The sequence below is a fragment of the Micromys minutus genome, assembly GCF_963924665.1.
Source record: "Micromys minutus genome assembly, chromosome: 10".
Lineage (NCBI taxonomy): Eukaryota > Metazoa > Chordata > Mammalia > Rodentia > Muridae > Micromys > Micromys minutus.
The window spans coordinates 52,236,725-52,264,057 of record NC_137979.1 but is presented as its reverse complement, the minus strand read 5'-3'; the positions used below and the strand labels follow the sequence as shown (position 1 = coordinate 52,264,057).

The following is a 27,333-nucleotide window of genomic DNA, read 5'->3' as shown; positions in this document are numbered from 1 at the left end:
GGCTTCTAGAGGACTGTGCATGGGAGAAAGATTACAGACTCATCCCTTAGAAACTACAAGACCCAGGTAATCTATCTCGAAGCCTCCACATCCTCAGCTCTCAAATGAGACACACATGCCCTATTGTCCACTACAGTTCCTGCCACAAGGTGGGCTTTCAGAAACACACCTCTCCTGGAAAGGCCCTTGGGAATCCCCAAATAGTACTCTCTAAATTTTAGAGTCTAAGGCCGGCATGGTGGTGCATGCTTTTATTCCCAGCACTCAGGAGGCAGAGGCAGATAGCTCTCTGTGTTGTACAGAGAAACCCTGTCTTGAAAAACAAAACAACTTTAGAGTCTCAATAGAGTGAGTGATCAACAGTGTTAAAGTGTGTGGACTAGCTGGAGAAGGGAAGCTTGCACAGAACTCAGGATGCTGAGGCAGGAGGGTCATGAGTTTGAGGCCAGCCTAGGCTATACAGCGAGGTCCAAGGTAGCCTGAGCAAGGATATGTTTGCGCATTTCTATGTAGTGTGTGTGTGTGTGTGTGTGTGTGTGTGTGTGTGTGTGAATGCAATAACCAACTCTGACCTCCAGAAGAGGACAGAGCAAGAAATGGAAAGGGCAGGCTACAAATTCCCACTGAGGAGTGTGCAGAGTTATCCCTATCCCTCCCGAGGGCACCCCCACAACCAGAATTAGAAAACTGAGACTGCTTCTATTCCACCCCCAGACTTGAACCTCAAAGGGTAGGAGAGACTGCTTTAGGATCAGGTCTGTGACCTTGCTTGGTAGGAACGGAGAAGCCCAGAGACAGTCAAGTCTGCAAACACAAAGGGCTTCCAAACATAGAAGAAGCCCATGGATGCGAAGTTATAAGGGGTGTTCTTTGTATATGTCTGTATTGTTCATGTATGTGTGTAAGTGTGTGCACCCGTGTGAGAATGTGTGTGGAAGCCAGAAGTCAACAGTTTCTTCAGCCCTGTCCACCCGGTTTTACTTTTACTGTTTTGAAATTATGTGTACTTTGAGTGTGTCTCTCTCTCTGTGTGTGTGTGTGTGTGTGTGTGTGCATGAATGTAGGAGAGCATGGAGACTAGAGGACAGTATTGGATCCCCTGGAACTATGGTTACAAGCAGTGTGAGCTGCCCCTTGGAGATGCTAGGAACCAAACTTGGGTCTCCGACAAGAGCAGTCCATGCTCTGAACTGCTGAGCCACCACTCCAGCCCCTTCACCTTGTTTCTAGGGAAAGGGTCTTTTACTGAACCTCAGACTCAAAGATCCATCTAGAGCAGTTCCCGGCATCCTGCTGTCGCTGCCTCTCCAGCACTGGGATCACAGTATAAGTAACCATGCTCTGATTTACAAAGGCTAGATGCTGGGGATCCAGGCTCCGGTCATCATGCTTGTGAAGCAAGCTCTTTAATAAGCAAGCCATCTCTCCAGCTCTAAAATGGGTACTTCTTAGAGATGACTGGAGGTGTCGGTATAAATTCCTGAAGGCTGGAATCAGAGATGGTGGTCACAGCTTCTCTCTTTGGCAGCCTCTAAGCCTGAAGTCGCCAGAGGTCTCCTTGGTACACCAAGACTGGGCAACTTTCCAGAAGGGTTGGACAAACCCTACGTTAAGTCAAAGCTTAGCTTCTAGTAGGAATGGATTCTGGTTTTGGTCTCTGTCACCAGACATCCTAAAATGGTCCAGACTAAAGGAAAGATCACCAAGCCCCTCTGATCTCACGTTTATCTTCAGTTCACCTCCTTGGCCTAGAGGTTGTCATACTAATGGTCTATAAAGACATATCCCCAGGGGTCCCTAAGGTCTCCTTGGCAACTCCATTCTGGAGTCACTTCAGTTCTGATGTGGCAAGAAAAGGTGTCAATTACTCTCACTTCTCAGAGGTACCTTCTTTCTTAGCTCCTGTATCTTCAGTTAACTCCCAGAGCCTTCCACAGACCTAGCCCCTAGTAGCCTCCTCAGAGTGCTGGATAAATCAGGGAAAGCTGTTGGGAAATGCTTGGGGGAGGATTAGAGGTTATATCTTTTGGTCCTCAATGGGGAGAGGTGTGGAGTCCCCAGTACTTCTGGAAAGATTTACTTTCGTGTATGTATACTTTCATGCTGGATCAAAGATTAAACATCCCAAGATCCAAAGGTAAGAAGAGATCTAAATACAGGGAGTGTTGGGGACTCAGTGAGCTCCACACGCTGACACCTCCTAGCCGTCCGTGGCCTTGCCTTTGTCTTCTGTGGGCTTTCCCGTCTGCACCACATGGTCCTGGGCCATTTTCTGAAGGGAACCGACAGAAATCGAAATGAGGTGAAGGGACCCTGACATTTAGGGGTAAGACCCAGTACTCAGGATTCAGAAACTAAAATGGTTGAGTGATTCCACACAGGTGCTAGGAATAAGAGGCCTTGGGGCCATGGGTCACAAGAACTGCAAGGCTGAAGGAGTTGCTCCCTCAGCAGAACCAGCTCTTGAATTTATTCTTTCAGAACCTCAGTCTCTTCCTCTGGAAAATGGGTGTGATGTGTATACCACATTCCCAAATCGGCCATGGGACTGAAGGAGAGCATGATATTTGCCTCCTGATAAACCCTTGACACGTGCTAAGGGAATAAGACACAGTGGGTGAATTGGCTTCTTTCAGAGTGCCCACCCTGATTCCCAGTTCAGCCAGAAGGCTCAAAACCCTGAAGAGCTTTCTGAACTTTGAGGTGCCCAAGGTCTCAGGGCTGTAGGGGGAAGCACCTGAGGTCCACGTCTGTTTACAGGAATTTTTCTTCTTGGTTTTACAAGCTGCATGGCAGGTCCAAGGAGCAACTTAGAGCTTGTGGGAGAGCATTGTGCGTGGCCAGCACCCTCTAGTGGTCAGCGTTAGCACTACATTCAGCTGCCCTCCACCAGTTTATGCTGCTAAGGGAGGAAGAGGGTCTTCCTTTCCCCAACCCCCCCCACCCTTTCTGCCTCCCTCTCTCTCTCTCACACACACATTTTTGTTTTGGTGTGTATGTGTGAGTCTATGTCACATGTATGAGAGTGCTCATGGATACCAGAAGAGGGCATCAGATGCCCTAGAACTGGAGTATACACATGGCTGTGAGCCACTTGACATGGTTGCTGGGAACCAAACGCAGGCCCTCTGGAAGGACAAGAAGCTCTCTTACCATATAACCCATCTCTAAATCCAGCACATGATTTTTTTTAAATTTAGATTCAAGAAGAAGAAGAAGAGGACAAAATAAGGGCAATAAAATGGCCAAAGAGGTATAGGCATCTGCAGCCAAACCTGAGTATCTGAGTTCAATCTCGGGGACCCACATGATGGAAAGATGGAACCAATCCCTAAAAGGTGTCTTCTGGTCCCTACATGCACACACTTGAGGACACACACACACACACACACACACACACACACTCACGTAGCTGAAAAAGAAACATCCATGGGGACAATGCTTCCTTGGAGAGGCCTGTTGCCCCTCGTCCCAGTGAAGAAACAATGGTACCCTGCCAGCATTTCCTAGTCCGGGATTCAAGATACTCAAAAGGACACATTGGGTGGGCTCTGTAGCTGAGATCTTGCATAACCAGTGTCCATAAACCTGGCAAAGGTGGTAATGGAAAGATAAGATCAGGACGTGACCGCAGGAGAGGAGTGGGAACGCAATGAGTGGGAGGAGCTTCTAAATTATCCATCAGCACAAGCTGTCAGTGGCCCCAGCCATGAATAAATGTATAGGGAGAAAGGCAGGAGCCTTGGGGTCGAGGAAAACAGGTAGGGTATAAAAAGGGCATGCAAGGGACCAAGTCCAGCATCCTAGAGCCCAGGTTCCAAACTGCTCAGGGTCCTGTGGACAGATCACTGCGTGGCGATGGCTGCAGGTAAGCATGCGCAAATCCCGCAGGGGGTGGTTTGGACCACGGGGCCCTGAAGATGGATCTGAGGCTTCTAATGTGAGTGCATCCCAACTTCTGCCCATGTTGGGAACGCTCTGGGTTTCTATGGGGATTGGGGGAGATTGGTCGTTGCTCCCAGGCTTCTCCTGCCCTATGTCTCTCTCTCTAGACTCTCGGACCTCCTGGCTCCTGACCTTCAGCCTGCTCTGCCTGCTCTGGCCTCAGGAGGCTGGTGCGTTCCCCGCCATGCCCCTGTCCAGTCTGTTTGCCAATGCTGTGCTCCGAGCCCAGCACCTGCACCAGCTGGCTGCTGACACCTACAAAGAGTTCGTAAGTTCCCCGGGGATGGGTATCTGACTGCGGAAGCAGGAAGGGGCAGATCCCACCCTGACCCGGAATCTTGCCCCCCAAGAAGCCATAGGAGGAAACTATGGGGTGATAGGATCTTAGCCAATGCTAAGATGAGCAGAAACAGCATGGGTCCTCCATAACATAGTAATGACAGCGAGCCACAAGCTGGTCCCTCAGTGACTACCCTTCCTCCAGGAGCGTGCCTACATTCCCGAAGGACAGCGCTATTCCATTCAGAATGCCCAGGCTACTTTCTGCTTCTCAGAGACAATCCCAGCCCCCACAGGCAAGGAGGAAGCCCAGCAGAGAACCGTGAGTAGGCCCAGGCCTTGTCTGCACAAATCCTCTTTCCCTCCAGGCCAGGGGCCAGCTCTTCCCTGAAGCTGGGGTAACCTGGGAGTACTAGGCAGAGGTCACCGGGCAATACACTGCACCCAGCCCTTTTTTCTCTCAGGACATGGAATTGCTTCGCTTCTCTCTGCTGCTCATCCAGTCATGGCTGGGGCCCGTGCAATTCCTCAGCAGGATCTTCACCAACAGCCTGATGTTTGGGACCTCGGACCGTGTCTATGAGAAACTGAAGGACCTGGAAGAGGGTATCCAGGCTCTGATGCAGGTGAGGATGGACCGGGTCCCTAGCCTGGGATTATATTGACCATTACCTCTACTTGGAGCCTAGCTGGGGGCTCACTGCTCTTCTCTGGTCAGGACTTAGACCCTCAAGAAGGCTTCTTACTCATTTCCCCTTATGAAGCCCCCAGACCTTTGTCTGGGTCCTGGCAAGGGGAAAGGCACAGCTCTTGAGTCTCCTGTCCTTCTTTCCCACGGCAGGAGCTGGAAGATGGCAGCCCCCGTGTTGGGCAGATCCTCAAGCAAACCTATGACAAGTTTGACGCCAACATGCGCAGCGATGATGCTCTGCTCAAAAACTATGGGCTGCTCTCCTGCTTCAAGAAGGACCTGCACAAGGCGGAGACCTACCTGCGGGTCATGAAGTGTCGCCGCTTTGTGGAAAGCAGCTGTGCTTTCTAGCCACACACTAGTGTCTCTGCTGCACTCTCCCATGCCTCTCTGTACCCTGGCAACGGCCAACCCTATGCTTTGACCTAATAAAATTAAGATGCATCATATCTCTCGGCTAGATGTCTTTCTGTCATGGGATGGAGACTTTGTGTCAGTGTGTCCTGGAAACCAACCTGCAAGAACCCTGTGGGCTGATAGGAGAGCAGCCCGAGCTCTCCCTGGACCAAATATAACCAACACACCACTTTCTCCGTTACACAATGAGTCTGTTCCCACCTGATGGCCAAAATTCCAGCTCTCTGGGAATTCAGACGCTGATGAGGCCATAGGTCACCCCCATAAAGTACTCAAAGGCATTCCTCCCTCCTCCAGCCAGAATCAGGAAGACCAAACAGCTCCCTGTCCCCCTCTCCCCCCAGATTAGGAAGAAATGAAAAGCAGATGAAGCACAGAAGGGAAACGAGAAAACGGGTAAAATCACAGGTTTACTGTTGTATGGAAATCTTAAAATGGGTTTTCATTTGTATTAACTACCCTTGGGAAACGGAGGCAGTTCAAACATGAGTTGGGAAGCTGGGCATGGTGGCGCACACCTACAATCCCAGCATTTAAGAGGCCAAGGCAGGAGGCTAGCCTAGCAGGTCCGACCTCTCTCTCACGTAGGGTAAGGGGTGTGGAGGGAAGGTTATAAGATAAAGACCGCAGCAGTAATCCCAGTGGGGCTGAGGGGTGGTACAGTCGGTACGGTGCTCGACCTGCAAGCACAAGGGTCTGAGTTCAATTTCCAGAATCCACATTAAACACAAGAAACCCAAGTATGGTGGCATAAGATTGTAAGCCCAGCTCTGGGGCAGTGGAAGCAGGCAGACCCCTGCTCACTTCATCAACTCTAGGCCAGTGAGAGACCCTGTCTCAAAAAGTAAGGCTCCTGAGGAATGACATCTGAAGTTATCCTCTTGTCTGCACAAGCATGCACATCCATGTGCATTGCACACATGTGCATGTGCATACGCACACACACATACACACACACATACACACACATACACGCACACACACAGGTATCAGACAGAGAAAGCTTATTAGATGGGGATAAGCCACCATTGACCCGAGGCTTCCTTGTGAAGGAAGGCTATGACAGGGAAGGGCAGGGACCACTGTGACCAGAAGAACTGAGGGCCTAGCTAAATGGGGGCTCCTCTGACCTTGTCACTGTTTACCATGAAGGAATAGGTCTCTAAAACCCTCTGAGGTGAGATTTCATTTAAGACTGGATATCGGAAGCAAGTATCTATGGGAAACATTTTAAATGACCTAAGAGGACCTTGCTGCTCAGGAATGCGATTCTGCTGTGGTCCTCAGTCTTACAAGGGTGGTTTTGTTTTGTTCATTTGTTTGGATTTGATAACTATGGCACCAAATGCCGCTAATAGATGGCTTTGATCATGTTGGTGTCATACTTCTGTAGCAGCCGGATTCAGATTTAGATTCAGAACAGTGTAGTCAAAGCTGTACCTTGGCCTTCTCTGAGATGAGAGACCAAGACAACTCATTCCATTGAAGTATTCTGACTCAATGGGGCGCATGCCAGTTAGTAGATACAGAATAAACAGTTATGAAATGTGCAAAGCCTTCTGGAGATGGATGGTGATGAGCTAGTCAAGGACCATGTGAGGACAGAGGTGAATGAGTTCCTGGGTTTTAATCCATGTTTCCCACTAAGAGTAGCATCTGTGTCTTTCCCCTAGTCTCTTATCTCTTCTCTAGGCTTCCTACTCTGATCCCTGGGATCAGCCTGGGCAAGTGCACCAGGAAAATCAGGATGAGGGGCTGGAGGGGTGGCTCAGAGGTTAAGAGCATCTGCTGTCCTTCCAGAGCACGTGAGTTCCACTGCCAACACCCACGTTGAGTAGCTCCCAACAACCTGTAACTCCAGCTACAGGGGATCCAATCCCCTCTTCCAGCTTCTATGTTCATCTGAACATATATGGCAGACACACAGACACACACACATACACAAAAATAAAATTCATTAATCTTAAATAACAACAACCAGGATAATACAGACGTCAAATGACTACTGCTCCAGACCTTACACAATATAAAAAAGATTGTATTCAAGGCTAGTACATGACCAGACCTCAGCCCACACTGGCAACTGATAAAAAAGCTGGACCCTTTGCTTTGAGGCAGTCTGAGCAGTGCTGGTCCTGTCCCCTCGAGTGAAGGCTTCCATTAGAGCTTGGCTGCACACCCATACCCGGTGGCACATTTGTTTCTACAGTCACTAAATAAAAAGTTCCCTTGACTGACAGTTGCAGTGTGGGATGCTTGGCACATAACAGTGAAGATGTAACTTTTATATTATGTATTTTTTTTTGTCACATTGGGGGAGGTGAAGTCAGGACACAGCATCCCAGTTTGGTGTCAAAATCTCTGTGCTTCATCCAGACTTCCGAGTTCTGGGAACAGAAGCATGTGTTACCACACCTGGTACAACAACCTATTTTCTAAATAAGGTCATGCTAGATAGATGACCTTGAACTTGTAATCCTCCTGCCTCGTCCCATTAAGCACTTAAAGACATGCAGTACCAGACAGGCACGATGGTGCACGTCTTTAATCCCAGAACTTGGGAGGAGGAGATTTAATCCCAAATTGGGGGCCAGTCTGGTCTATGGAAGAGTTTCAGAACAGCCAGGGCTACATGAAGAAACCCTGTCTTTAAAAATGAGAGAAGGCCTGGCTCAGTGGTTAAGAACACCGACTGCTCTTCCAGAGGTCCTGAGTTCAATTCTCAGCACCCACATGGTGGCTCACAGCCATCTGTAATGGGATCTGATGCCCTCTTCTGTGTGTCAGAAGACAGTGATAGTGTCCTCACATACATAAAATAAAAATAAATAATTTTTTTTAAAATGAGATGCAGTACTACACATAGTTTTAAAAAAATTTTAAGTAGTGTTTTTCTAGTGAAAAATCTTCCTGAGGAGTAAGATTGACACGGCTCACACTAGGAAGAACCCAACAGGTATATCTCGAATTCTTCTTGATTTCTATGACCATTCCTGGGTCATTTGTCCACTTTTCCCCCTTGAAGGTCTTGTTTTCCTGGGGCAAAGCCACATGCTGTTTGCTTTAGGGTAACTCTGCTGTTGCATCGGCCTTGTGTTGCTAGGCAACCGCCTCTTTCCCTGGGTCATTTGGCACCTATCCCATTTCCCATCAGAGATTCCCATCAGGTGCTTTTCTGGTCCTTGTGACAGAAATACCTCATCTAAGGGGAAACTTAAGGAAAAAAAAGTTGAATCTGGGTCACAGCTCCAATGTTCATCATGTCAAGGGAAGGTGTAACAGCTGGGATGTCCACAACCCAAGGTGGCATCTTTCACATCTTGGTGGAGTGGGAGGTAGAGATGGCAGTCTGGGCCCAGGATGGTATATCTCCAAGGCCTGCCCTTGGCAACCTGTCTACCAGCGAGCCCCTAACCCAAAGATTCCATGGCCTCCCTCAAACAGTGTCACCAGCTGAGGACCAAGCACTCAAACATATAGTTTGTAGGGGGAAACTTAGCATTCAAAACAAAGCACATCTCTTAACCAGAGGCCCAGTGTCCGAGGCTTCCTGCCACTGAGGTCAGAATCTCTGACCTTTGTCTTGGGAGTGGAAGTCTCTGGCTTTCTGACCATAAGACTAGTGTTGCTACAGGTGATTCTGAAGTTGAAATGGCTGAGAACCTTGCCAAGCCAACATTCTGAGGTATAGGACAGTGAGTTTGAGGCTAGCCTGAGCTACATAGGAAGACTCTTTTTTTCCCAACACACACACATTTTTAAAACATGTTAAGTGCCAGGTTAAGGAGCATAATTAATGGCCTTTTGAACTGTACTAGCAGGCGAGTTCTTCTTTCCTAAAGCATGAAGCTTTTTAGCCTGGTCATAATTGTCCCATGTCTTCTTTAGCTTGTCCTATGGAGTTAATACAAGTGCTGCAGATCTCCGTGGTGAGCTCGCAGAGGCATCCTCCCCCTGTGCTCTCCACCCCATTTGACTGAGAGAGCTCAGGGCACAGCAGGATCTAATCCTAGCCTAACCCGAAGGTCAGTGGTGAGTTTTCAGTTGCTGGTGTTGTTTCATTTTGTTGTTGTGATAAAACTCTGGCGAAAAGCAACTTAGGGAGGAAAGGGAGTCTTTTTCAGCTTACAGTTGTCAATCCATCACTGAGGGAAGTCAGGGCAGAAACTCAGAGAAACCGTGGAGCAGCTCCTTGCTGGTTTGCTCTCAGACTCGCGCTTAGACTGTTTTCTTCTGTGGCCTAGGATCACCTGCCCAGGGAATAGCACCACCCATAGTGGGATGGGCCTTCCTATATTAGTACATGAATAAGCCCCACCCCCAAGACAGGTCACAGGATAACCAAATTGGAAAAAACAAAAACAAAAAACCCTTAACTGTGACTCTCAGGTGACTTTAAGCTGTACCAACTTTGGACAGTTAAATTAATTGAGATACTTGACATATATACCCTTTCCAGCGATCCCCTGGTCCTAAGCTTGAGAGCTTACCAAGGAATGGAGTTCTAGCAGAATTTTTTTCCTGCCCTTTATCTTGATGGAATAATGCCAATATTGCTAAGGATTCTTTTGGGGAGAGGCTGGAGAGATGACTTAGCAGGTAAGATCACTGACTGCTCTGAGTTCAAATCCCAACAACCACATAGTGGCTCACAACCATCTGAAATGAGATCTGATGCCCTCTTCTGGTCTGTCTGAAGACAGCTACTGAGTACTCATATACATTAAATAAATAATATTTAAAAAAAGAAGAATTCTCTGAGGGTTTTTAAAGTCTAGGCTTATGTTCCAGGTAGGGTGGTACAGTACTGAGGAAGCAGAGGCAGGTAAATATTTTATGTATTCAAGGCCAGTAGAATCTACATAGCAAGTTTCAGGCCACCCAGGACTACATAGAGAGACAGAAACAGAAACAAAAGATGTAACTATGAAAGAGAGACACAGGTACTGTCTTAGTTAGGGTTTCTATTGCTTCTACAAAACACCAAGGCCTAAAAGCAAGTTGGGGTTTGTCTTATACTTCCAGACACAGTTCATCATGGAAGAAGTCAGGACAGGAAATCAAGCAAGTCAGGAATCTGAAGCTGACGCAGAGGCCGTGGAGGACTGCTGCTTACTGGCTTGTTCCTCATGGCTTGCTTAGCCCGCTTTCTTATAGAACCCAGGACCACCATCCCAATGGACTGGGCTCTCCACTGTTGATCACTAGTTGAGAAAATGCTCTATAGCTGGATCTCATGGAGGCATTTCCTCAACTGAGGCTCCTTTCTCTGTGATGACTCCAGCTTGTGTCAATTTGACACAGAACCAGCCAGTGCGTTAACCTATGAGAGATGTAACCATGGAATGGAAAGCCAGGCAGGAATCAGCAGGATCATCTGAGATCCATGGCAGCTAACCCAACAGGGACCTAGCAGGGTCATCTGATAACAGTGACACCATGTGGCAGTGAGAAGTCACATCAGTCTAAACCACTAGCTCCCCTTGCTGGGCCTAGTAAGCCAATGGACATCGTCCTTTTTTGGGTATTTCCTAGGTGGCATTTGCAAATGTGATTGATGTTGACCAGGCCTGGTGCAGCTAATCCAAGACAGTAAGATGATGAGGTCCCTGGGTTAAGGTGGTCTGTGTATCTGCCTTAAACCTGCTTCCTAATGGACTTTCCCAAGTGGTCACCTAGAGAAGATGACCACCAAACTCAGTGTGGAAATTGGCATTTTGAAGGCCTTGTGGGGAATACTGATTTACAAACTTGAAATATTTTCTAGGTCCTGAGTTAGACTTTCTCTAAATAAACCACACCTTTCTGGTCATAGAAATGAATGTGCCTTCATTTGGATCATTAGATCTGGGTCCCCCTAAGGTCCATGTCTGAAGGGCTCCCCGAGCGTAGCACAATGGGGAGGTTATGAAACAAGATGGCGCCTAGTGAAATGTCCTGAGAGAATTCCTAAAATTCCAGCCCTTTCACGTTTCTCTCTTTGCCTCCAGCTTCCATGATGTGGAAGGCCCCTCAGTGCTCCCACCACAATATACTGCCTCTACACAAGCCCAAACAACGAAGACTTGGAGACTATAGTGGAAACCATTCTTTCTTGTGGGTTGGCACACCTGATACTTGTCACAGCAATGGAAAGTGAGCGCATTCCTCGCACAGTCTAAGTTTGTAGAAGCAGACACAACACTTTGTTTACCACGGGCCCTCTGTTGCCTTGAATGGCAAAACCAAAGGATAATTTTTATACCAATTCTTTAGACTCAGATTCAGGATGGTCCAGGGAGAAAGGGAGACACTCTTTGGTATCTGATGCTGAGTTGTTTCTAGCTAGTATCTGTAAGGTGGAAACTGGGCAGAGTGTGAGCTTTGGTTTTGAGAGCAGGAAAACCAGGCTGCTGACTGAGCTGAGACATCACTTGCTGTAGGCTGGCTGCTCATGTTACCAACTGGAAACTATACTCAAAGTTTGAAAATGCAACCATTTGGCTTAACATAACACAAGCTTCACTTCTGACAACGGGAGAAGAGACTCAGATTCACAAAGCCTATTTTATTTTTCCATAGCTAGCATCTCAGTAGACATTTTATGACAGCTCTGTAGCAAAGACCTGCCTTGATGTTTTTCAGGCATCACTTAGGTGGACACAGTCCTTCCAAAGACCTGTGAAGGAAACTGAGCTGCTACAACACAGGGTGAACCAGTCACAGAGAATTCTGGTTACAGAGCAGAGCCCCATCTGTGTGTTAAGCACACTGCTGTGGGGTTGTATACTTCCATCCCAGGTGGCTTGATAACACATGACATAAACAGACAATTCTTACAGAGAGGGAGAATAAACCTGGGACTTAGCCTCTACCAGAAAGGACTTCAGAGTGTGGTACCCTAAGACCACTTTCATGGAAGTATTCCATCTTCTACTTTAAAGCTACCCTCCAAAAGTTAGCTAGGGTGTGATGGTACATACCTCAGCAGGCTGAGGCTGGGGGATCACACATCTGAACCATCTTTCGCTGCATTGTAAGTCCTGGGCTTTTTGTTTTGCTGGAAAACTAGGTAAGAGACTTCACTGATGCAAAGTGAAAATGCAGGGGGTTACTAGGGTGACCCTAACCAGCCAGCACCCTTGATGATGTCAGTGTTTGGTGAGCAGGGGTATGAGCAGGGGAAGAGTTGCAATTCCTGCCTATTTATTTGCTACCTGTCCTATGAAGTCTTGTCCCAAACTATGAAATGAGTTCCCAGTTAGTCATCTGGACACCCTGAGCAAAGCACTCCAGGATATTTCTGATGACCCTTCTCCTTTGCTGTTTGAGAGGTGGGCAGTGGGAATGAGGGGCAAGGGCAGGGCCTTCTGTGTGCCCGAGACTAGACTAGCTAGATACAGAGTAAGTGTGAAATGATCCCTCAACAGATGGAGCAATCAGACTGAAATGTCTACAAACTTGGAACAAACTCAAAAAAGAGCTCCAGATGGACTGGATGCAAGCCACATGGGGCCCTGAAGCCCTGTTTCGGGGGACAATAGAATGGAAGGAATTGAAGCCTCACATTGTCTCCTCCTTCCTCCTTGGCCCACTCTCGAGTCCTTCTGTAAATCCTGGTAGCTGAAGTCACACTCAAGCAAAAGAAAACAAGTGTTTGTGGTCAGCAGAGATGCGCGGTACACTCCTCGACCTGTATATCCGAGAACTGGCTCTCCTCGCCTTTGTTCTGCTCTTTCTGCCTGTGTGTCCGTTTCCTACTGTTCATTTTGCAGGGCTGGTAGTTCAGATATAATGCTATGGTGATCACAGCCATGCCAAGGGTAAAAATGATGATGATGAAGATGGTGGAGGAGCTGATTCCTTCATGCAGGCCTGTGTAGGCACAGAAGACAGAACTGGGGAAGATGGGCTGAGGACAAGAAAATCATTCCTCCCCAAGCCACCAGGCCCACGTCTCATACTCCAGCCAGGGAGCATCTCTCCCTGCTCCATGCTTGTGTGGGAATCCCAAATCCCTGGGGTGCCTCCATGCCAGCTGGGCAGCTGGAGAAGCAGGTACCTTGGACAACGACAGCAATGTCTTTGCTGACGGAGCCTAGAGGGTTGGTGGCTGTGCAGCAGTAAGTTCCAGTGTGGTTCTGGGTGGCCTTCAGAGGTACATCAAGGTCAAAGATCATCCCATTCCAGATACACACCAAAGCTGGGGCAGGGTTTCCCTCTGGGCTGCAGGCAAGCATCTGATCCATCCCTTCCACCCATATCTGGTTGCCAGGGCAGCCGGATTCCTGAAACCTTGGCTTGTCTGCAAGAGAGCCCCGCCAGGAGCCCAGTCTATATCTATGCCTTTCCTTCTCACTTCCGCTCACTTCTTTCCCCCATCAACTCAAATGCTGCTCCCTCAATCCAGCACTGTCTTCCTCACGGAGAAGAGAATCAGCTCCCTGCCTAAACAGGATATGCAAAGGATATGAGAGCAGCCTAGGACATTTCTGTGGACTCAAGTTAAGCGATAAAGCATCCTTGTCGGTGAAGCCCAGCGGACTTTCCCATTTTAGCTTCTCGATGGGCAAGGGGTGAGCTCAGAGAAAAGGATTTCCTCATTTTCCAAAACACAAGTGTTGATATGGAATTTGGGAGGTTTCTCTCCTTGGTGTCAGCCTCCACTGTCTCCTCTTACACTGTCTCCCAGACACTAATGGTGTCTGACTCCAGGAACCCCTGCCTCTCCCATCTTGCTCCCACTCACTTCCCTCAGGGCAAAACAAGCTTGGTGCAAGTCATTTTCTTCTCTGGGTTTTTCCAACTAGAAAAGCCTGGCCCTCTACTAACAAAGCCAACATCTCTGGAAGGGAAACTAAGTATCTTCACTTTGTCCAGAGGGACAGGGCCTCTACTCACATAAGACATGAAGCTGGGTCTCCGTTGTTTTGACCAGTCGCTGGCCCTGCACCTGCAAAGAGGCCTCACAGGAGACAGTCCGGCCATCATCTTCCTCCCTGGCAGTAAACATAAGCCAGGCAGGCTCCCCAGGAGCAGAGAGGTTTAGGGATCCCTGAAGCCGAAGAGTAGGGCTAGGTGATGTTAGCACATGACCTGAACAGGTCACATTAACGTCTGTCCCTGCCAGAGGGTAAGCATCTTCTATCTCCAGGATTGGTGGAGGGAAACCTACAAAGAAAGGACAAAGCACAGTGGACACATTTTCAAGCTGCTGTGTTCTTCCGTCCTCTTCTTGCTGGAGGTTTCCTTGAGTAGACGATGTCAGGAGAGACTTGGGATAACATCACTGCATCTGTAAAGGTGGAGGAGAGGGGACAACAAGGTGGTGTAAGAACTAGGCGCTTCCCCTCAACAGTATAGCCCGACCACACGTCTCTCCTGTGAGAACAGGATGTCTCCTTATCGTACAGATTTCAAATGCAGTGTCTACAATGTCCCTATCAGCAGGACAGGTTAGGAACTGAAGGAGGCCACATAGAGTGACTGTCACAAGCAGGTCTAACCCACCGCCAACAGAGAAGGAGGGGAGCTAATGCTCACTTGAGACACCCAGCCGAGGTTACCATGGATAAATGTCCGCAGCCAAGCCCGTACACATTGCTATGAGAAGGGGCAGGATCACTTACTGTAGACATACACTGATTTCCTTGCTTTCTGCTCCACGGGACCCAGAGACACGAGGCAGGTCAGCTCCAGGTCACCAGTCTCCATGACCTGAATGGTGGCACTGGCCCACGCGGCATCTTCTTTCCAGGAGGAGAAAGGGCTCAGCTCCTGGTCTTCCAGGAACATTCGGAAGATAGCGTCCTGGGCTGGAAACACCCTAACCACCTCACAGCTCACGGTCTCGGCCATCCCAACTTCCAGCAGTGAACGTACCTCGATCTGGGGATTCTGAGAGAATTCTGTCAAGTAGTTGGGAAAAGGGATGGAGGGAAGCCATAGTCATGTGTCACATGGGATGCTATGCAAGGGAACAGGGTTGATGGTGAACCCAGAGGTGAGGTTCACCCTCACCCCTAAATCCTGTGGGAACAGAGTCTCCCTGGGCTCCCTTCATGACTAGAGCCCGACTCACCAAAGATCCGGAGTTGCTTGGTGACTGAACTGCCATGAAACAACCCCCCACCTTGTGGGCTCAGGTCCAGCTCAGCTAGGCAGGAGAAATTGTGCCTGTCATTCTCCCGGTGGGCTCTGACATTGACAGTGACTTCAGCTCTTTGGGATACCAAAGATAAACTCATGAAGTTTTTTCTGTACAGTTCTTGGTCACCCTGGAGGAGGGTGAGGGTGAGGCTCTGCAGGGGAGCTACACGAGGCACGTGACACGTCACCGTGGAGACTTCGTTCATGGCCACCCACTCAGGCTGCAGGTCCAGGATCACCTGCTCTGGTGGCTCTTTAAGACAAAAAGGCAAGCCTGCATGAGGGGGCCACTCACCTCCAGAAGGAAATGTCCCCATAGAAAGTGACTGCGGCCTCCAGAGCTTCAGGGCATAAGTTAGCCTTGCAGCTCTCTGACCACTGAAGGTGGCCATGGCCGAGAATTGTGACAGTTAGCAGGAAGTTCTCTGCTTTGAGTATTCCTACCATTCTGGATCATTTTATTTCTTATCCAAGAGGTTTCAGAGGCATGAAAAGCTTGGCAGGAAGGTCTTTAGCAGTACATGGAAACTTCTACACCCTTCCCCACAGGTATCCATCCCACTGACTCTTACCTTTGCCATACAAGATGGTGCCCTGAAGGATCCTGCCTAAGAGTCCCAGCACCTCAGAGTCTCTTTCTTGCCCTGTAGGAGGGCAGCTCAGGGCCTGCACCACAGGTGTCTCTAACTGCCCCAGCTCAAAAGACAGGCCTTCCTGTACTCCCTGGCTATCCTAACAGCTGGCATCAAATAAGCCAGACAGTTTTACACATGTCTGGTCATTCTTAGCATCTGATCCCTGGATGGTCTGTCTCTCAAGGATACCTCGTGGCTTATGGTGTAAACTCAGAAGGCATCCTGTACAAAGGGAGAGAATCCTGACAGTATGGTTTAATCTTTACTTGGTGTGTGTGTGTGTGTGTGTAATTCTCTCTACTAAGAAAACTTCCTAATTCTTCTGAAATAGGATGCCTTCCTGTCTCCCCATCCCTCTCTTCTAAGGCCTCCACCGTACTCACGATACATGGTGATGTCAAGTGCTGTGTCTTTCTGCTCCCCTGCACAAGAGAAGAAGCATTGCAGCACAGAGTTCTCTGTGATGTCCTCCAGGAGAAACTCCTTCCACTGGGACCCTTTGCTTAGCTGGGTTTTCTTTAAGAAGGTCTCGATTCCACTGGGCCCAGGGTCTGGGCAGGTGGTACTGCAGTTGACGGTTAGGGAGTGTCCGAACTGTACCAGGGCCTCATCTGGATGAACAGACACCTGAAACAGCCCTTCTGTGGTCCCTGAAAAGAAGTACGCATGCTGGTGAACAGCAGGAGATCCAGAATGCATCAAGAGGCCATTCTATGCATGTGATCTAGGTTAGAGAAGAGGGAACCTGCCAAGAATAACAAAGTTGAAGGGTCTGGTGAGTTAGCCCTTGCATCACCAAGGAAGAGTCCTGATTCCAACCTCACTTCTTACCCTCTTGTTCTGTAGTCTAGATCTTGCCACAGAATCTAATGCACACCCTGGTGGGCATCCTCTTTGTACGTTTCTAGAGGTCTTCCTAGCTGTCCGGGATCAGGCACTAAAGACCCTAATGGGGGTCTTCATTCTTACACTCCAAAGCAGTATTTCTCTCAAATGGTAGTTAAGGGCTACCTTCTCCAGAATCACCTGGAATGGTTGTAAAACTGCAGACCCAGCTCCACCTCAGGCAGTGTGATTACCTGCTAGGGACCATCTGGAAACTTTGCTCCAGAACAAAACAAGCCTCCTGGGAGCCCTTTTATATATGGGACCATGAGAACTACAGACCTCAAGGTAACGCCCATGCTCACGTGTAGCCCATAGGATTTTCCCCCTCTTCTCTGAGATGGCTCCAGTTTGCTCTGTGATGCTGATGAAATGAATTCGTTTCAAAGTTGGCAAGTTTAGCCTAAATCATGGTTTGTATCTCCAGGGCCCTCAGAAGCCCATGTTAAAAGCTTATTGCCTGCTGTGGCACTACTGGGAGGTGGTAGGACTTTAGAAGGCAGGGCTCAGTGAAAAGGGCCCTGTATGTCTTAGCACCAAGTGCATATGGAAATTAGAAGATGTTGGATCCCCTGGAACAGAAGTATGGGATGGTTGTGAATGACCATGCAGGTACTGAGAATCAAGCCTAGGTTCTCTTCAAGAGCAACCATACTCTTAATGGCTAAACTGTTTCCCCAGCATCAAAAAAAAAAAAAAAAAAAAAAAAATTAAGAAAATGAAAAAGGAGCTGGGGCTGTACCTCACCTGCCCATTGCTTGGGGTGTAGCACATAGCTAACCCTGTCCATTGCTTGCTTAACATGGACGAAGCCTTGGGTTCAATCCCTATCCCTGTATAAAACTGTCAGGGTATTGTGGTGTAAGCCTTTAGTCCCAGGAATTGGGAAGCAGAGGGAAGTGGATCTCTGTAGTTAGAGACCAACCAACCTGGTCTACAGAGTAAGGTCCAGGACAGCCAGGGCTATACAGAGAAACTCTGTCTCAAAACCAAAACAAACAGAACAAAAAAACAGGGTTTAAAATTTTTTTTTTTATTGTTAGTTATGTGTGTACACATACATAAATTTAAATCACTTATTATTATGTGTGTATGAGAGAGGGTGAGAGACAGACAGACAGAGAGATGGAGAAGAGGAAGAAACAGGGCAGTGTGGGGCAGCAGAGAGCCCAGTAGAGAAGACACATTCCCTCTGGAGAGTTCTGAAGCTCTGACACACTATTAATCCGGGTTACATTAATAATTAAATGTAAGGATTCTGTGTCCTAAGTGTCTCTCCCAAGGGTCCAGATGAAGGGTGTCAGCCTGCTCTGGGTGTCCCGCCTGTCTTGATTCCTTTCTCTGTTGCCATGATAAAGTAACCTTACAAAAATAATGCAGGAGAGAGGTTTTCATTTCTCCTCACAGTTCAAGTGAACATTTCTTCTCACTGCAGGAGGGAAGTCAAAGCAGAAGGAGCCTGAGGAACCCAGCATGTGAAATGAGCACCTCCGATAGGAGCACGGATGTGTGAGCTCAGCTTACTTTCTTCTTCTGCCCTGGCCATACTAGAACATGCTCTGCAGACCAGGCCAGCCTCAAACTCACAGAGATCCCCCTGCCTCTGCCTCCCAAGTGCTGGGATTAAAGACATGTGCCACCATCACCACCAGGGCATTTTCTCCTTTTTATTCAGTTCAGGGTCCCAGCCTACAGAATGCTGCCACCAAGAGTGGGCAGGTCTTCCCACTCAAATGAAGCAAATCAAAATAATCCCCCACAGGTATGCCCAGAGGTCAATCTCCTAGGAGATCCTAAATTGAATCAAGTTGACAATTGAGACTAACCATCGTCCCATCCCCTGCTGTGTGATCACTCGTGTATCCTGGCATATAGTGACTAAAGAAACGTCTAGATACCCTCACCTGGACAAGGGACCAAGGCCAGCAGCGTCCAGATACCCAACAGAAGCATTTTCATTCTTGGGAGAAAGTCGAAAAGCTGGGGGAAAAGGAAAGAAAGAAGTGCTGGATACTGTTTCACTAAATTTCCGTAATAATTCACATATATGAGTGATTTCCCGTGTACCACATGTGTTCCTGGTGCCGGTGGGGATGCAGTGCTGGATCTCCTGGGACTGGAGGCGTAGAAGATGGTGAATAGAGGTTCGGGGAATCCAACTCCAGTCCTCCGCAAGAGCAACCAGTGCTCTTAACCTCCGAGCCAGCTCTCCAGTCTGGAGACTATTTTTATAAACAAGGATGTGTAAAGGGAGCGATTTGCTGTAGTTCCTGCCTACAATCAAGCGCCTGAAGTAGAAGCAGGAGGGTCAGGAGTTCAAGGTCATCCTCCTTTATTGTCCCGGAAGAGCTGGAGGTCAGCCTGGGCTGAACGAGGCTTCATCTCAAAAAAAGAAAAGGACTAGAACACGAACACACACACACACACACACACACACAGAGAGAGAGAGAGAGAGAGAGAGAGAGAGAGAGAGAGAGAGAGAGAGAGAGAGACACGTGAAACCATCAACCTCACTATAGCAAGACTCAGTGTGGCGTATTGAAAGAGCTTCCTGCATCGTCTGATTAAGTTTGGCTCTTCCCTGTAAGTTTGGCTGTATTGTACATATCCTTTTACTAGTCTGCCTTGTCTATTAGACTGAGTCAAAAAAAAAAAATGTGTCAGCAGGGACCCAGGAAACATGGTGATGTGGAGATGAAATCTGGCAGTGTTTAGGTGGCCGCCTTCAGTGAACACAGTCACTGGAAGCTTGCTCTGATGTAAGATGTTTCCACCCGGCCTCTACAGAACGTCTGTGAAACGTCTCTTAAGACCATTGTCTCTCCCTGATCCACCACCACACTGAACAAACAAATGCTCCACTTTAGCTGGCTCCTGCTTCTGTCTTCCCAGTCCCTGCTTAGGTCACCTGTCCTTGTCCTCTATCTTTTCATTCAAACAAAACAAAGAAAAAAAAAAAACTATCTAAATTAACTTCTTCTAAAAGTTTCTTCTATTCCTGTTTATCTGGTTCCCCACAGAACACAACTGAGGCTTCTGGTATGCTAGACAAGTGCTTTACTCTGAGCCTCATTTCCAGCCTGAAAGAACTTTCTTGCTTTGTTTTGATTTGGGGGTTGTTTGATTTGTTTTATTTTGATCTTTTCTTTTTGGACATAACAGGCATATCAAAAGTAATACTTCCAAGTGAATGTTACTTTTTCAAAATAACCACTTTAAATTGGGTATGGTGGTACACACCTTTAGTTGCCAGCACTTGAGAGGCAGAGGCAGAGGAAGGTGGATCTCTAAGAACTCAAGGCCAGCCTGTCTACAAACTGAGTTCCAAGCCAGTCAAGACTACAGAGAACCTGTCTAAACAAACAAACAAACAAAATAAAACAAACCAGCCATACTTTGGGAGAGGCTGTGAGTTTATTCCAGACATGATATACAATTATTCAAAATTCTGTTGGAAGGGATTTGTAACTGACTTTAAAATTACACAAGAAAAAAATCATTTTATTATATTATCCTATTAGTTGTGGGAGTTGCTAAACTTAGCTCCAGTGACTTACAACTCTTAGAGCTGCCATTATTTAAGGAAGAATGCCTTAACTAGACTCTGAAGGGATTTCCAAACACAAGCTGGGTAACAACTCTGAAGACAGATGGGATCCATGGATTTTTATAAACTTGTTGTTGAGCATACCAGGCTCTAAATAATATGGGGAAGAAATAGCCAGATGCTGCTGGCATATACACCTTTAATCAGAGGTAGGTGGCTTTCTCTGAGTTCAAGGCCAGCCTGATCTAGGTCCAAAGTTCCAGGACAGTTATGGCTACGGGGAAGAAACACCTTTATCTTGTAGCAAGAGAATCCTTGAAGTTTAGTAGGAAAGCCAAATGTAAAAAGATATCTTTGCTAAATGCCATAATAAAAGGTAAGACCTAAGGATGTACCTCAGGGGCAGAGTGCTTGTCTATCATGCATTGCTTTCAAACTGTTCCGTGTCAGGAGGAAGAGGTTCTAAATATTTTGTAAACTTTCCACACAATGTAGAAAATATGGGTTGGGGATATGGACAACCTGAGGTCAAAATCCTAGCAGCCAAATAAAAATCTGAACATGGCCATGAGGGGCCAAGACAGGATGGCTGGGGCTTGCTGGCCAGCAGCCTAGGATAAGTGAGAGATGTTGGCTCAAAAGAAGAGATTCTGTTCCTAGAGCATCTGACTGGTTTCCTTGTAGCGGCTGCTATTTTAATCACCACCACCACCACCCCTCCCTTATCTCCATACCTTTCTTCTCTTTCCTCTCTCTCTGTCTCTCTCTCCTTTCTTTCAAGAAAGGATCTTGCTCTATATTTCAGGCCACTCTGTATTTATCCTAGGCTGACCTTGAACTCACAGTCCTCCTGACTCATTTTGTCAAATGCTGGATTAAAGGCTAGTGCCACCATACCAGGTTCCCAGACACTGCACCATGCTATGTCATGCCCTCCCCCGTCTGCCCGTCAATAGCCACAGCTCTAGTCCCTCAGCATTGCTGCCAGCTCACACATGATCTGATTTTGAAACATGAGGTTTTATGCACATTTAGTTGAGAAAGCAAGCAGCATCTTTAAGACAAACTAGTTTTGAATCCATTTAAATCCCTTGGGTTTGTTCTGTAAATTACATCCCAACTTAGAGAACTTAAATTGTTTTTTCCCCCTTTGGCTTTGTTGTTTTGAGACAAAGTCCCCTGTGGCTCAGGTTGGCTGGCCTTGAACTTGCTTTGTAGCTGCGGATGACTTTGAACTCCTGATACTCCTACCTCTCCCTAATGCTGGGAGTACAGGGGGGTGACACCAGTTCCAGCTGGATTAAACGATTAGAAAACTTAGGCCCATGCTCCAGACCCTTGGAGCCGAACCTAACCCCGATGTGCAACGTACAGCCTCAGCCACACTGTGTGCTCTGGACGTTGGGTTCTCGAAGTCCATTTGTATTCCAGGCTTCTGGCAGTTTCTCCTAAGCAGGAGCCACACTCTACCTTTTGCCTCCTCTCTGCCTGGGAGTCACCTCCTCCTCTTTTTGTTGTGAGGTCTACCTACCCTGACTGTTCTCTGTTCAGTCCTCAGCGCCCACAACGTCAGTCCGAGAGGCTGACTTCTTTTCCTATTGTAAGGATCACTTGGAACTCATTTATGGTTGCCTGGCCCTCCCTGTAAATGGTACCAAGGAGAAAACCTAAATACCACCCCCAATTTTATTTCTTGTCAATTAACTTACAAACCACTCATTATGAAGGTCACACAGTGTAGCAATGTTGGTCTCCTAGTAGCTCTGCCACAGATTGCAACTGACCAGTGTGAGTTGAGAAGGGTTGCCTAGGTTACAAGTTAGGTTTTTTTTTTTGTTTGTTTGTTTGTTTTTGTTTTTTTAATGTCCTGAAGACTGTTTCTACTGAAAACATTCTTCACTCCAGCCTTGGATGCGTGTGATTGGAAAGGATAAAGAGGGCTGCCTCTGTCTTTAGACAGAGTGTTGCATGCAGATATATGGGACCACTTGAAAACACTTTGGTTCAAAAGGATAATACAGAGTTAATTTGACATAGAGCCCATCCCCCTTTAAAGTCACCAACAGCAGCGATGACTACAATCATCAGTCCATGAAGTTAGCAAAAGGGGCAGCACAACCTAACACTGAGTCCTTGGAGGTCCTGACTTTGTCACAGAAAACATGACCACCACTAATGGCCAGCTCCGAGTTGAGAAGCATCTTTGGCCGCTGAATAAAGATCTCTCTTGACAGTGGCTGGGGTTGGGGGGGGGGGGGGGAGTGTTGGTATACCAGGAACATTTTCCAAGTTTCCTAGGCTCTGTCTTTCTTCCCTGGACTATAAACACCGTGAAGGACAGCCCCTTTATTTTATCCACTGTTAGGTTCCTACAGAACGGAATGGTTATAGCAATTACCAATGGTGGAACCAAAGAAAATATACACTAATAATTGTGGGAGCGGACACTTGGGTGGGGAACAAAAGGGCCAGCCTTTGCTGGTAAGGAGGTTCCCTCTAGCTGGGAAAGTGGCGTGCACACAGCTGAGCCTAAAGGTGTTTAAAGGTAATATTTAAAACATTTGAAAATAGATGGGAAACAAGTACTTCCAGGCGTGCTGGCGAACTCCCCTACCAGCGGATCCTCTCCTGGATTTCACAGGCACAAACCGACATAAACCCAAGCAAACCAAATAGGACCCAAATCCTCACTGAGTCGGAGCGGTCTGCTTGTTCCTCTAGACTCACTGACGGCTCCTCCTCGATGCTTGGGGGCCTCAGACTGAACAGCGACATCGCCACCGCGCTCGAAACCGCCACGCGCTCCAACCGTTGAGTCCGCGCACCTGCGAGGGGCGCTGTGCGCAAGCGCTGCACCGAGAAACACCCTGGTCTGCCTGGAAACTCGTGACGCTTACTCAACCTATCAACAGGATTGGTTGAGAGGAGAAGCGCGACTGAGTAGCTTAAAAAGGTGGGTGCTTCGGAAGAAGAGTAGGGAAGCCATGTCCTCCTTCTAAGGGAGTGCGGATTTGACTCTAAGACAATCGCTACTTATCCTGCTTATAGGAGCTGGAGGCAAGAGTGCAAGGTCATCCCTTGATAGCTGGGTTGTTGGTAGAAAATGAAGCTAGGACATTTAGTGAAGTTAACCATGCCACAATAAGCGGTTTAGACGGGCTTTTCCATAAGTTACCGGCTTTTAGACTATGTAGAACGGTGGAGCCCTTTACCGGAAATCCTGGGGTCACTCGATACTTAGAGCAAAGCAGAGATGCTTGCAAAGTCGGGATGGAGAGGAAGGTGAAAGTGACTCACTCACTCTCCCATCTCAAACTCAGCCCAGAGTTCCTGAGATAGTTCTGAGAAGCCCGGAGAGCTGCAGTCTGAAGTCTCCTGATGAATATAAGCGAAGGTGCTTGAGTTAGTGGGTGGAAGTGTTCTGATTTGCTTTCTCAGGGAAAAGAAACGCCAGGGAAGATTAGCTAGGGTGGTCCATGCAGGGAAGCCAGTTGGATGGGGTGGAAGACCTACTGAGGATCTAGGAAAGATTTGGGAAAACACAAAAGTCAGTGATTCAGGATAGTGAGGGGTGGGGATGGAAGATGTCACCGTCATGCCTTTTACCCTCATTATAGACTCTAACCCTTCAAAATCATAAGGCAAATTAAATTATTTTAAAAGATCTACTTATCTTATTATATGAGTCCACTATCGCTGTCCCCAGACACACCAGAAGAGGGCATCAGATCCCATTACAGATGGTTGTGAGCCACCATGTGGTTTCTGGGAATTGAACTCAGGACCTCTGGAAGAGCAGTCGGTGCTCTTAACCGCTGAGCCATCTTTCCAGCCCTGTTTGTTGGTTTTTAAGACATGGCTTCTTTGTGTAACAGTCTTGGCTATCCTGGAACTGCCTTGAGTTTACAGAGATCCACTTGCCTCTGTCTCCTGAGTGCTCAGACCAAAAGCTTGAAAGTACCACCACACCCAGTTTAAGTGTTTTCTTTTTTAAATTGTTTTGGTCATTGCATTTTGTCACATCAATAGAAAAGTAACCAATACAACCAGAAAGCAGCCTTCACTTATGAGTGGTGTCTCCATCCCTACAGCATCCCTTTTAATGACCACGTGACCCTGTTTCATGTGTATTATCTGATTCTCTGTTGTCAAACACTGATGCTGTTACAGGATATAAAGAAAACACTGGGATGATAACAGCAGGCCTTGGCTCTGCACAACAGCAAGTCAAACTTGGCTGACCCCCGCAGGAGATTCCCTGGCCTGTTTACTTGTGCTTAGCTTCCATGCTCTTTGAGGGAAGGCGCTCCCTCCTCCAGTTCTTGGAAACCGGCTCTTATATACACTGTAGCCAATAACAAAATTAAACTTCCACATCTCCTGCCTTCACCTCCCAAGTGTGGAGATTACAGGCGTGCACAACCACACCCAGCTTTATGTGGTGCTAGGGATGGAACTTGGGGCTCCATGCATGCTAAGCAAGCACGCTGCCAACCGGTTATAGCCCCAGTCCAGAGCAAAGAAACCTTACAGATAGGGCACACTGGCTTAGAAAGGAAAAGAAGACATCTGGTGAGCACTCTGATGGCAGAACCCAAGCAAAGCTGGAAACAGGACAAGTCATTTTTTCCTTCCAAAAGAGCCTTTCCAAACTCTGTAAGTACCTCCTTGCCAGTCTTCTGTCCCTGCAATCCCAGAATCAAATTAAAGAACTGAAGTTTCTTGTGCTGTTCCAGGCTAGGAGCTGAGCTCCTAGGACCTAATTCCACCAGCTTCTGCTCCCTCCACTGGCTGACTCTAAACTTTAGATCGTTCACCTGTTAGACTATGTATGTAAAGACTGTGATCACAGAAGAGTTTTTGTTTCATGCTTGGTGACTCAATGACACTGATTTGATTCTCATCCTATACCACTTTATACCCTCAACTCAGAACTCTCTGTTTGGTTCGTTGCTTGAATCAAGACAAGGGTACTCTGTGTAGCCTGGGCTGTCCTGGAATTTACTCTGTAGACCAGGCTGGTCCAGAAATCACAGACATGCAACTGCCTCTACCTCAGGAGTGCTGAGAATAAAGGCATATGCCACCATCACCAGGCTCAGAAGTCTTTATTAATCCCTTCATCCCTTAAAAGGTCTGATACTTTTATATTTCTAAAATTTATTTTAAAACTCTCTATATATGAGCATGCGTGTTTCTGAACATAAATGTGGTGCCTAACAAGGGCTGAAGAAGGTGTCGGATTCCCTTGGGACTGAAGTTGTTCTGAGGCACCTGATGTGAAGGCTGGGACTTGAGTCCCCTGCAAGAGCAGCGTGCATTCTTAACCACCAAACCATCTCTGCATCCCACTTGTAGATACGTTTATCTTAGAGTGTCAGTCACACAGAATGTTATGAGATAAGGTCTGTTTGGCTCAGTTTGGAGGTTCCAGTCCATACTCTACTGGCCCTGTTACCTGTCACAAGGCAACACACCATGGTGGGGTTGTGTAGCAGAACAGGACCACTTCCATCAGGAGCCAAGGACCAAAGAGAAAGGAGGGGTTGGAGCCCTTTGAAGACCACTTCCCACCCCATGATCCTAAGGCCCTCCTATCCAAAGCTTCACTCCCTTCCAATAGCACCACCCTGAGAATCGAGCTTTTGGGGAACATTTTCTGAGAGGGGATTTTTCTTTTTTTTTAAGATTTATTTTATGAGTACACTGTAGCTGTCTTCAGACACACTAGAAGAGGCATCAGATCCCATTACAGATGGTTGTGAGCTACCATGTGGTTGCTGGGATTTGAACTCAGGACCTCTGGAAGGGCAGTCGGTTCTCTTAACCACTGAGCCATCTCTCCAGCCTGATGTCCTATCTCAAAAAAAAAAAAAAAAAAAAAAAAAAAAAAAAAAGATATGAAGAGGTACAAATTAAAAGTAACTTCTAAAAAAATGACAGAGGGTTGCCATTAATAGGAGCTGGTGTATATATATATGTATATATATACACACACACACATGAAATTTGATTTGGTCAGGAGTAAAAACATAAAGCTAAGGATTTTTATTATAAAAATGTCTCTGCCCAGTCTACTTAAAGATGTGGTCTACTAAGCCAGGCAGTGCTGGGACATGCCTTTGATCCCAGCACTTGGGAGGCAGATGGATTACTGTGAGTTTGAGGCCAGCCTGATCTACAGACTTAGTTCCAGGATGTCCAGGGCTACACAAAGAAACCCTGTCTGAAAAAAAAAACAAAAAAGAAATACAGAATCTTGGACCTGCATTGAATCATAAACCACACTGGAAAAAGCTCAGATTTCTTTTGATATAGGGTTTTCTGTAGAATCAGCTGGTGTTGTAGCTGAGAATGAGCCCGAACTTCTGGCCCACCTGCCTCCTCTTGTGTGCTGGGATTTCCGGCATGCACCACCATGCAGTTTTTGCAGTCTGGGGTTCAAACCCAGGGCTTTGCGCATGCTAGGCAAGCACTTTAACAACCTAAGCTACATCTCCCAACCCGATTCTGAGGATTTTCAGGGCCTAGTCAAGTTAAGTATAACTGTGGGGAGAAGATACCACATTAGGAGAGGGTAGGTCTATTAACATAGCTGAAGCCAGAGGTTTCTGAAAAGATTCCCAACTTTTCAAAACTAAGTCCTATAAAAACTGGATAAAACTTATTTCACTATCTGGAGTTCTCTCATCATGCAAAACCCCTTTACCTAAAAACATTTTCCGCGGAGTAAATTACCAGGCTTCCTTGAAGGCACGGGGAAGTTAGTGCGTTAAGTACAAAGGAGCTGGGCCAAGTCAAGCTTC

At 47.3% G+C, this 27,333-nt stretch overlaps 2 protein-coding genes across 2 annotated transcripts; one reads left to right on the top strand and one right to left on the bottom strand.

Annotated features, from left to right (window-relative positions):
- Positions 1-3,858: 3,858 nt before the first annotated feature.
- GH1 (growth hormone 1) lies at positions 3,859-5,266 on the top strand (the record flags this gene model as incomplete). Its single annotated transcript, XM_080922464.1, has 5 exons — positions 3,859-3,868; positions 4,053-4,213; positions 4,430-4,546; positions 4,689-4,850; positions 5,066-5,266. The coding sequence occupies 5 exons, from the start codon at positions 3,859-3,861 to the stop codon at positions 5,264-5,266; spliced, it is 651 nt and encodes a 216-aa protein (XP_080778590.1).
- A 7,708-nt stretch (positions 5,267-12,974) lies between these two features.
- Positions 12,975-18,939, bottom strand: LOC308426199 (intercellular adhesion molecule 5-like; the record flags this gene model as incomplete). Its single annotated transcript, XM_080923967.1, has 7 exons — positions 12,975-13,186; positions 13,374-13,616; positions 14,213-14,482; positions 14,941-15,219; positions 15,393-15,713; positions 16,479-16,745; positions 18,885-18,939. The coding sequence occupies 7 exons, from the start codon at positions 18,937-18,939 to the stop codon at positions 12,975-12,977; spliced, it is 1,647 nt and encodes a 548-aa protein (XP_080780093.1).
- Between the last annotated feature and the right edge of the window lie 8,394 nt (positions 18,940-27,333).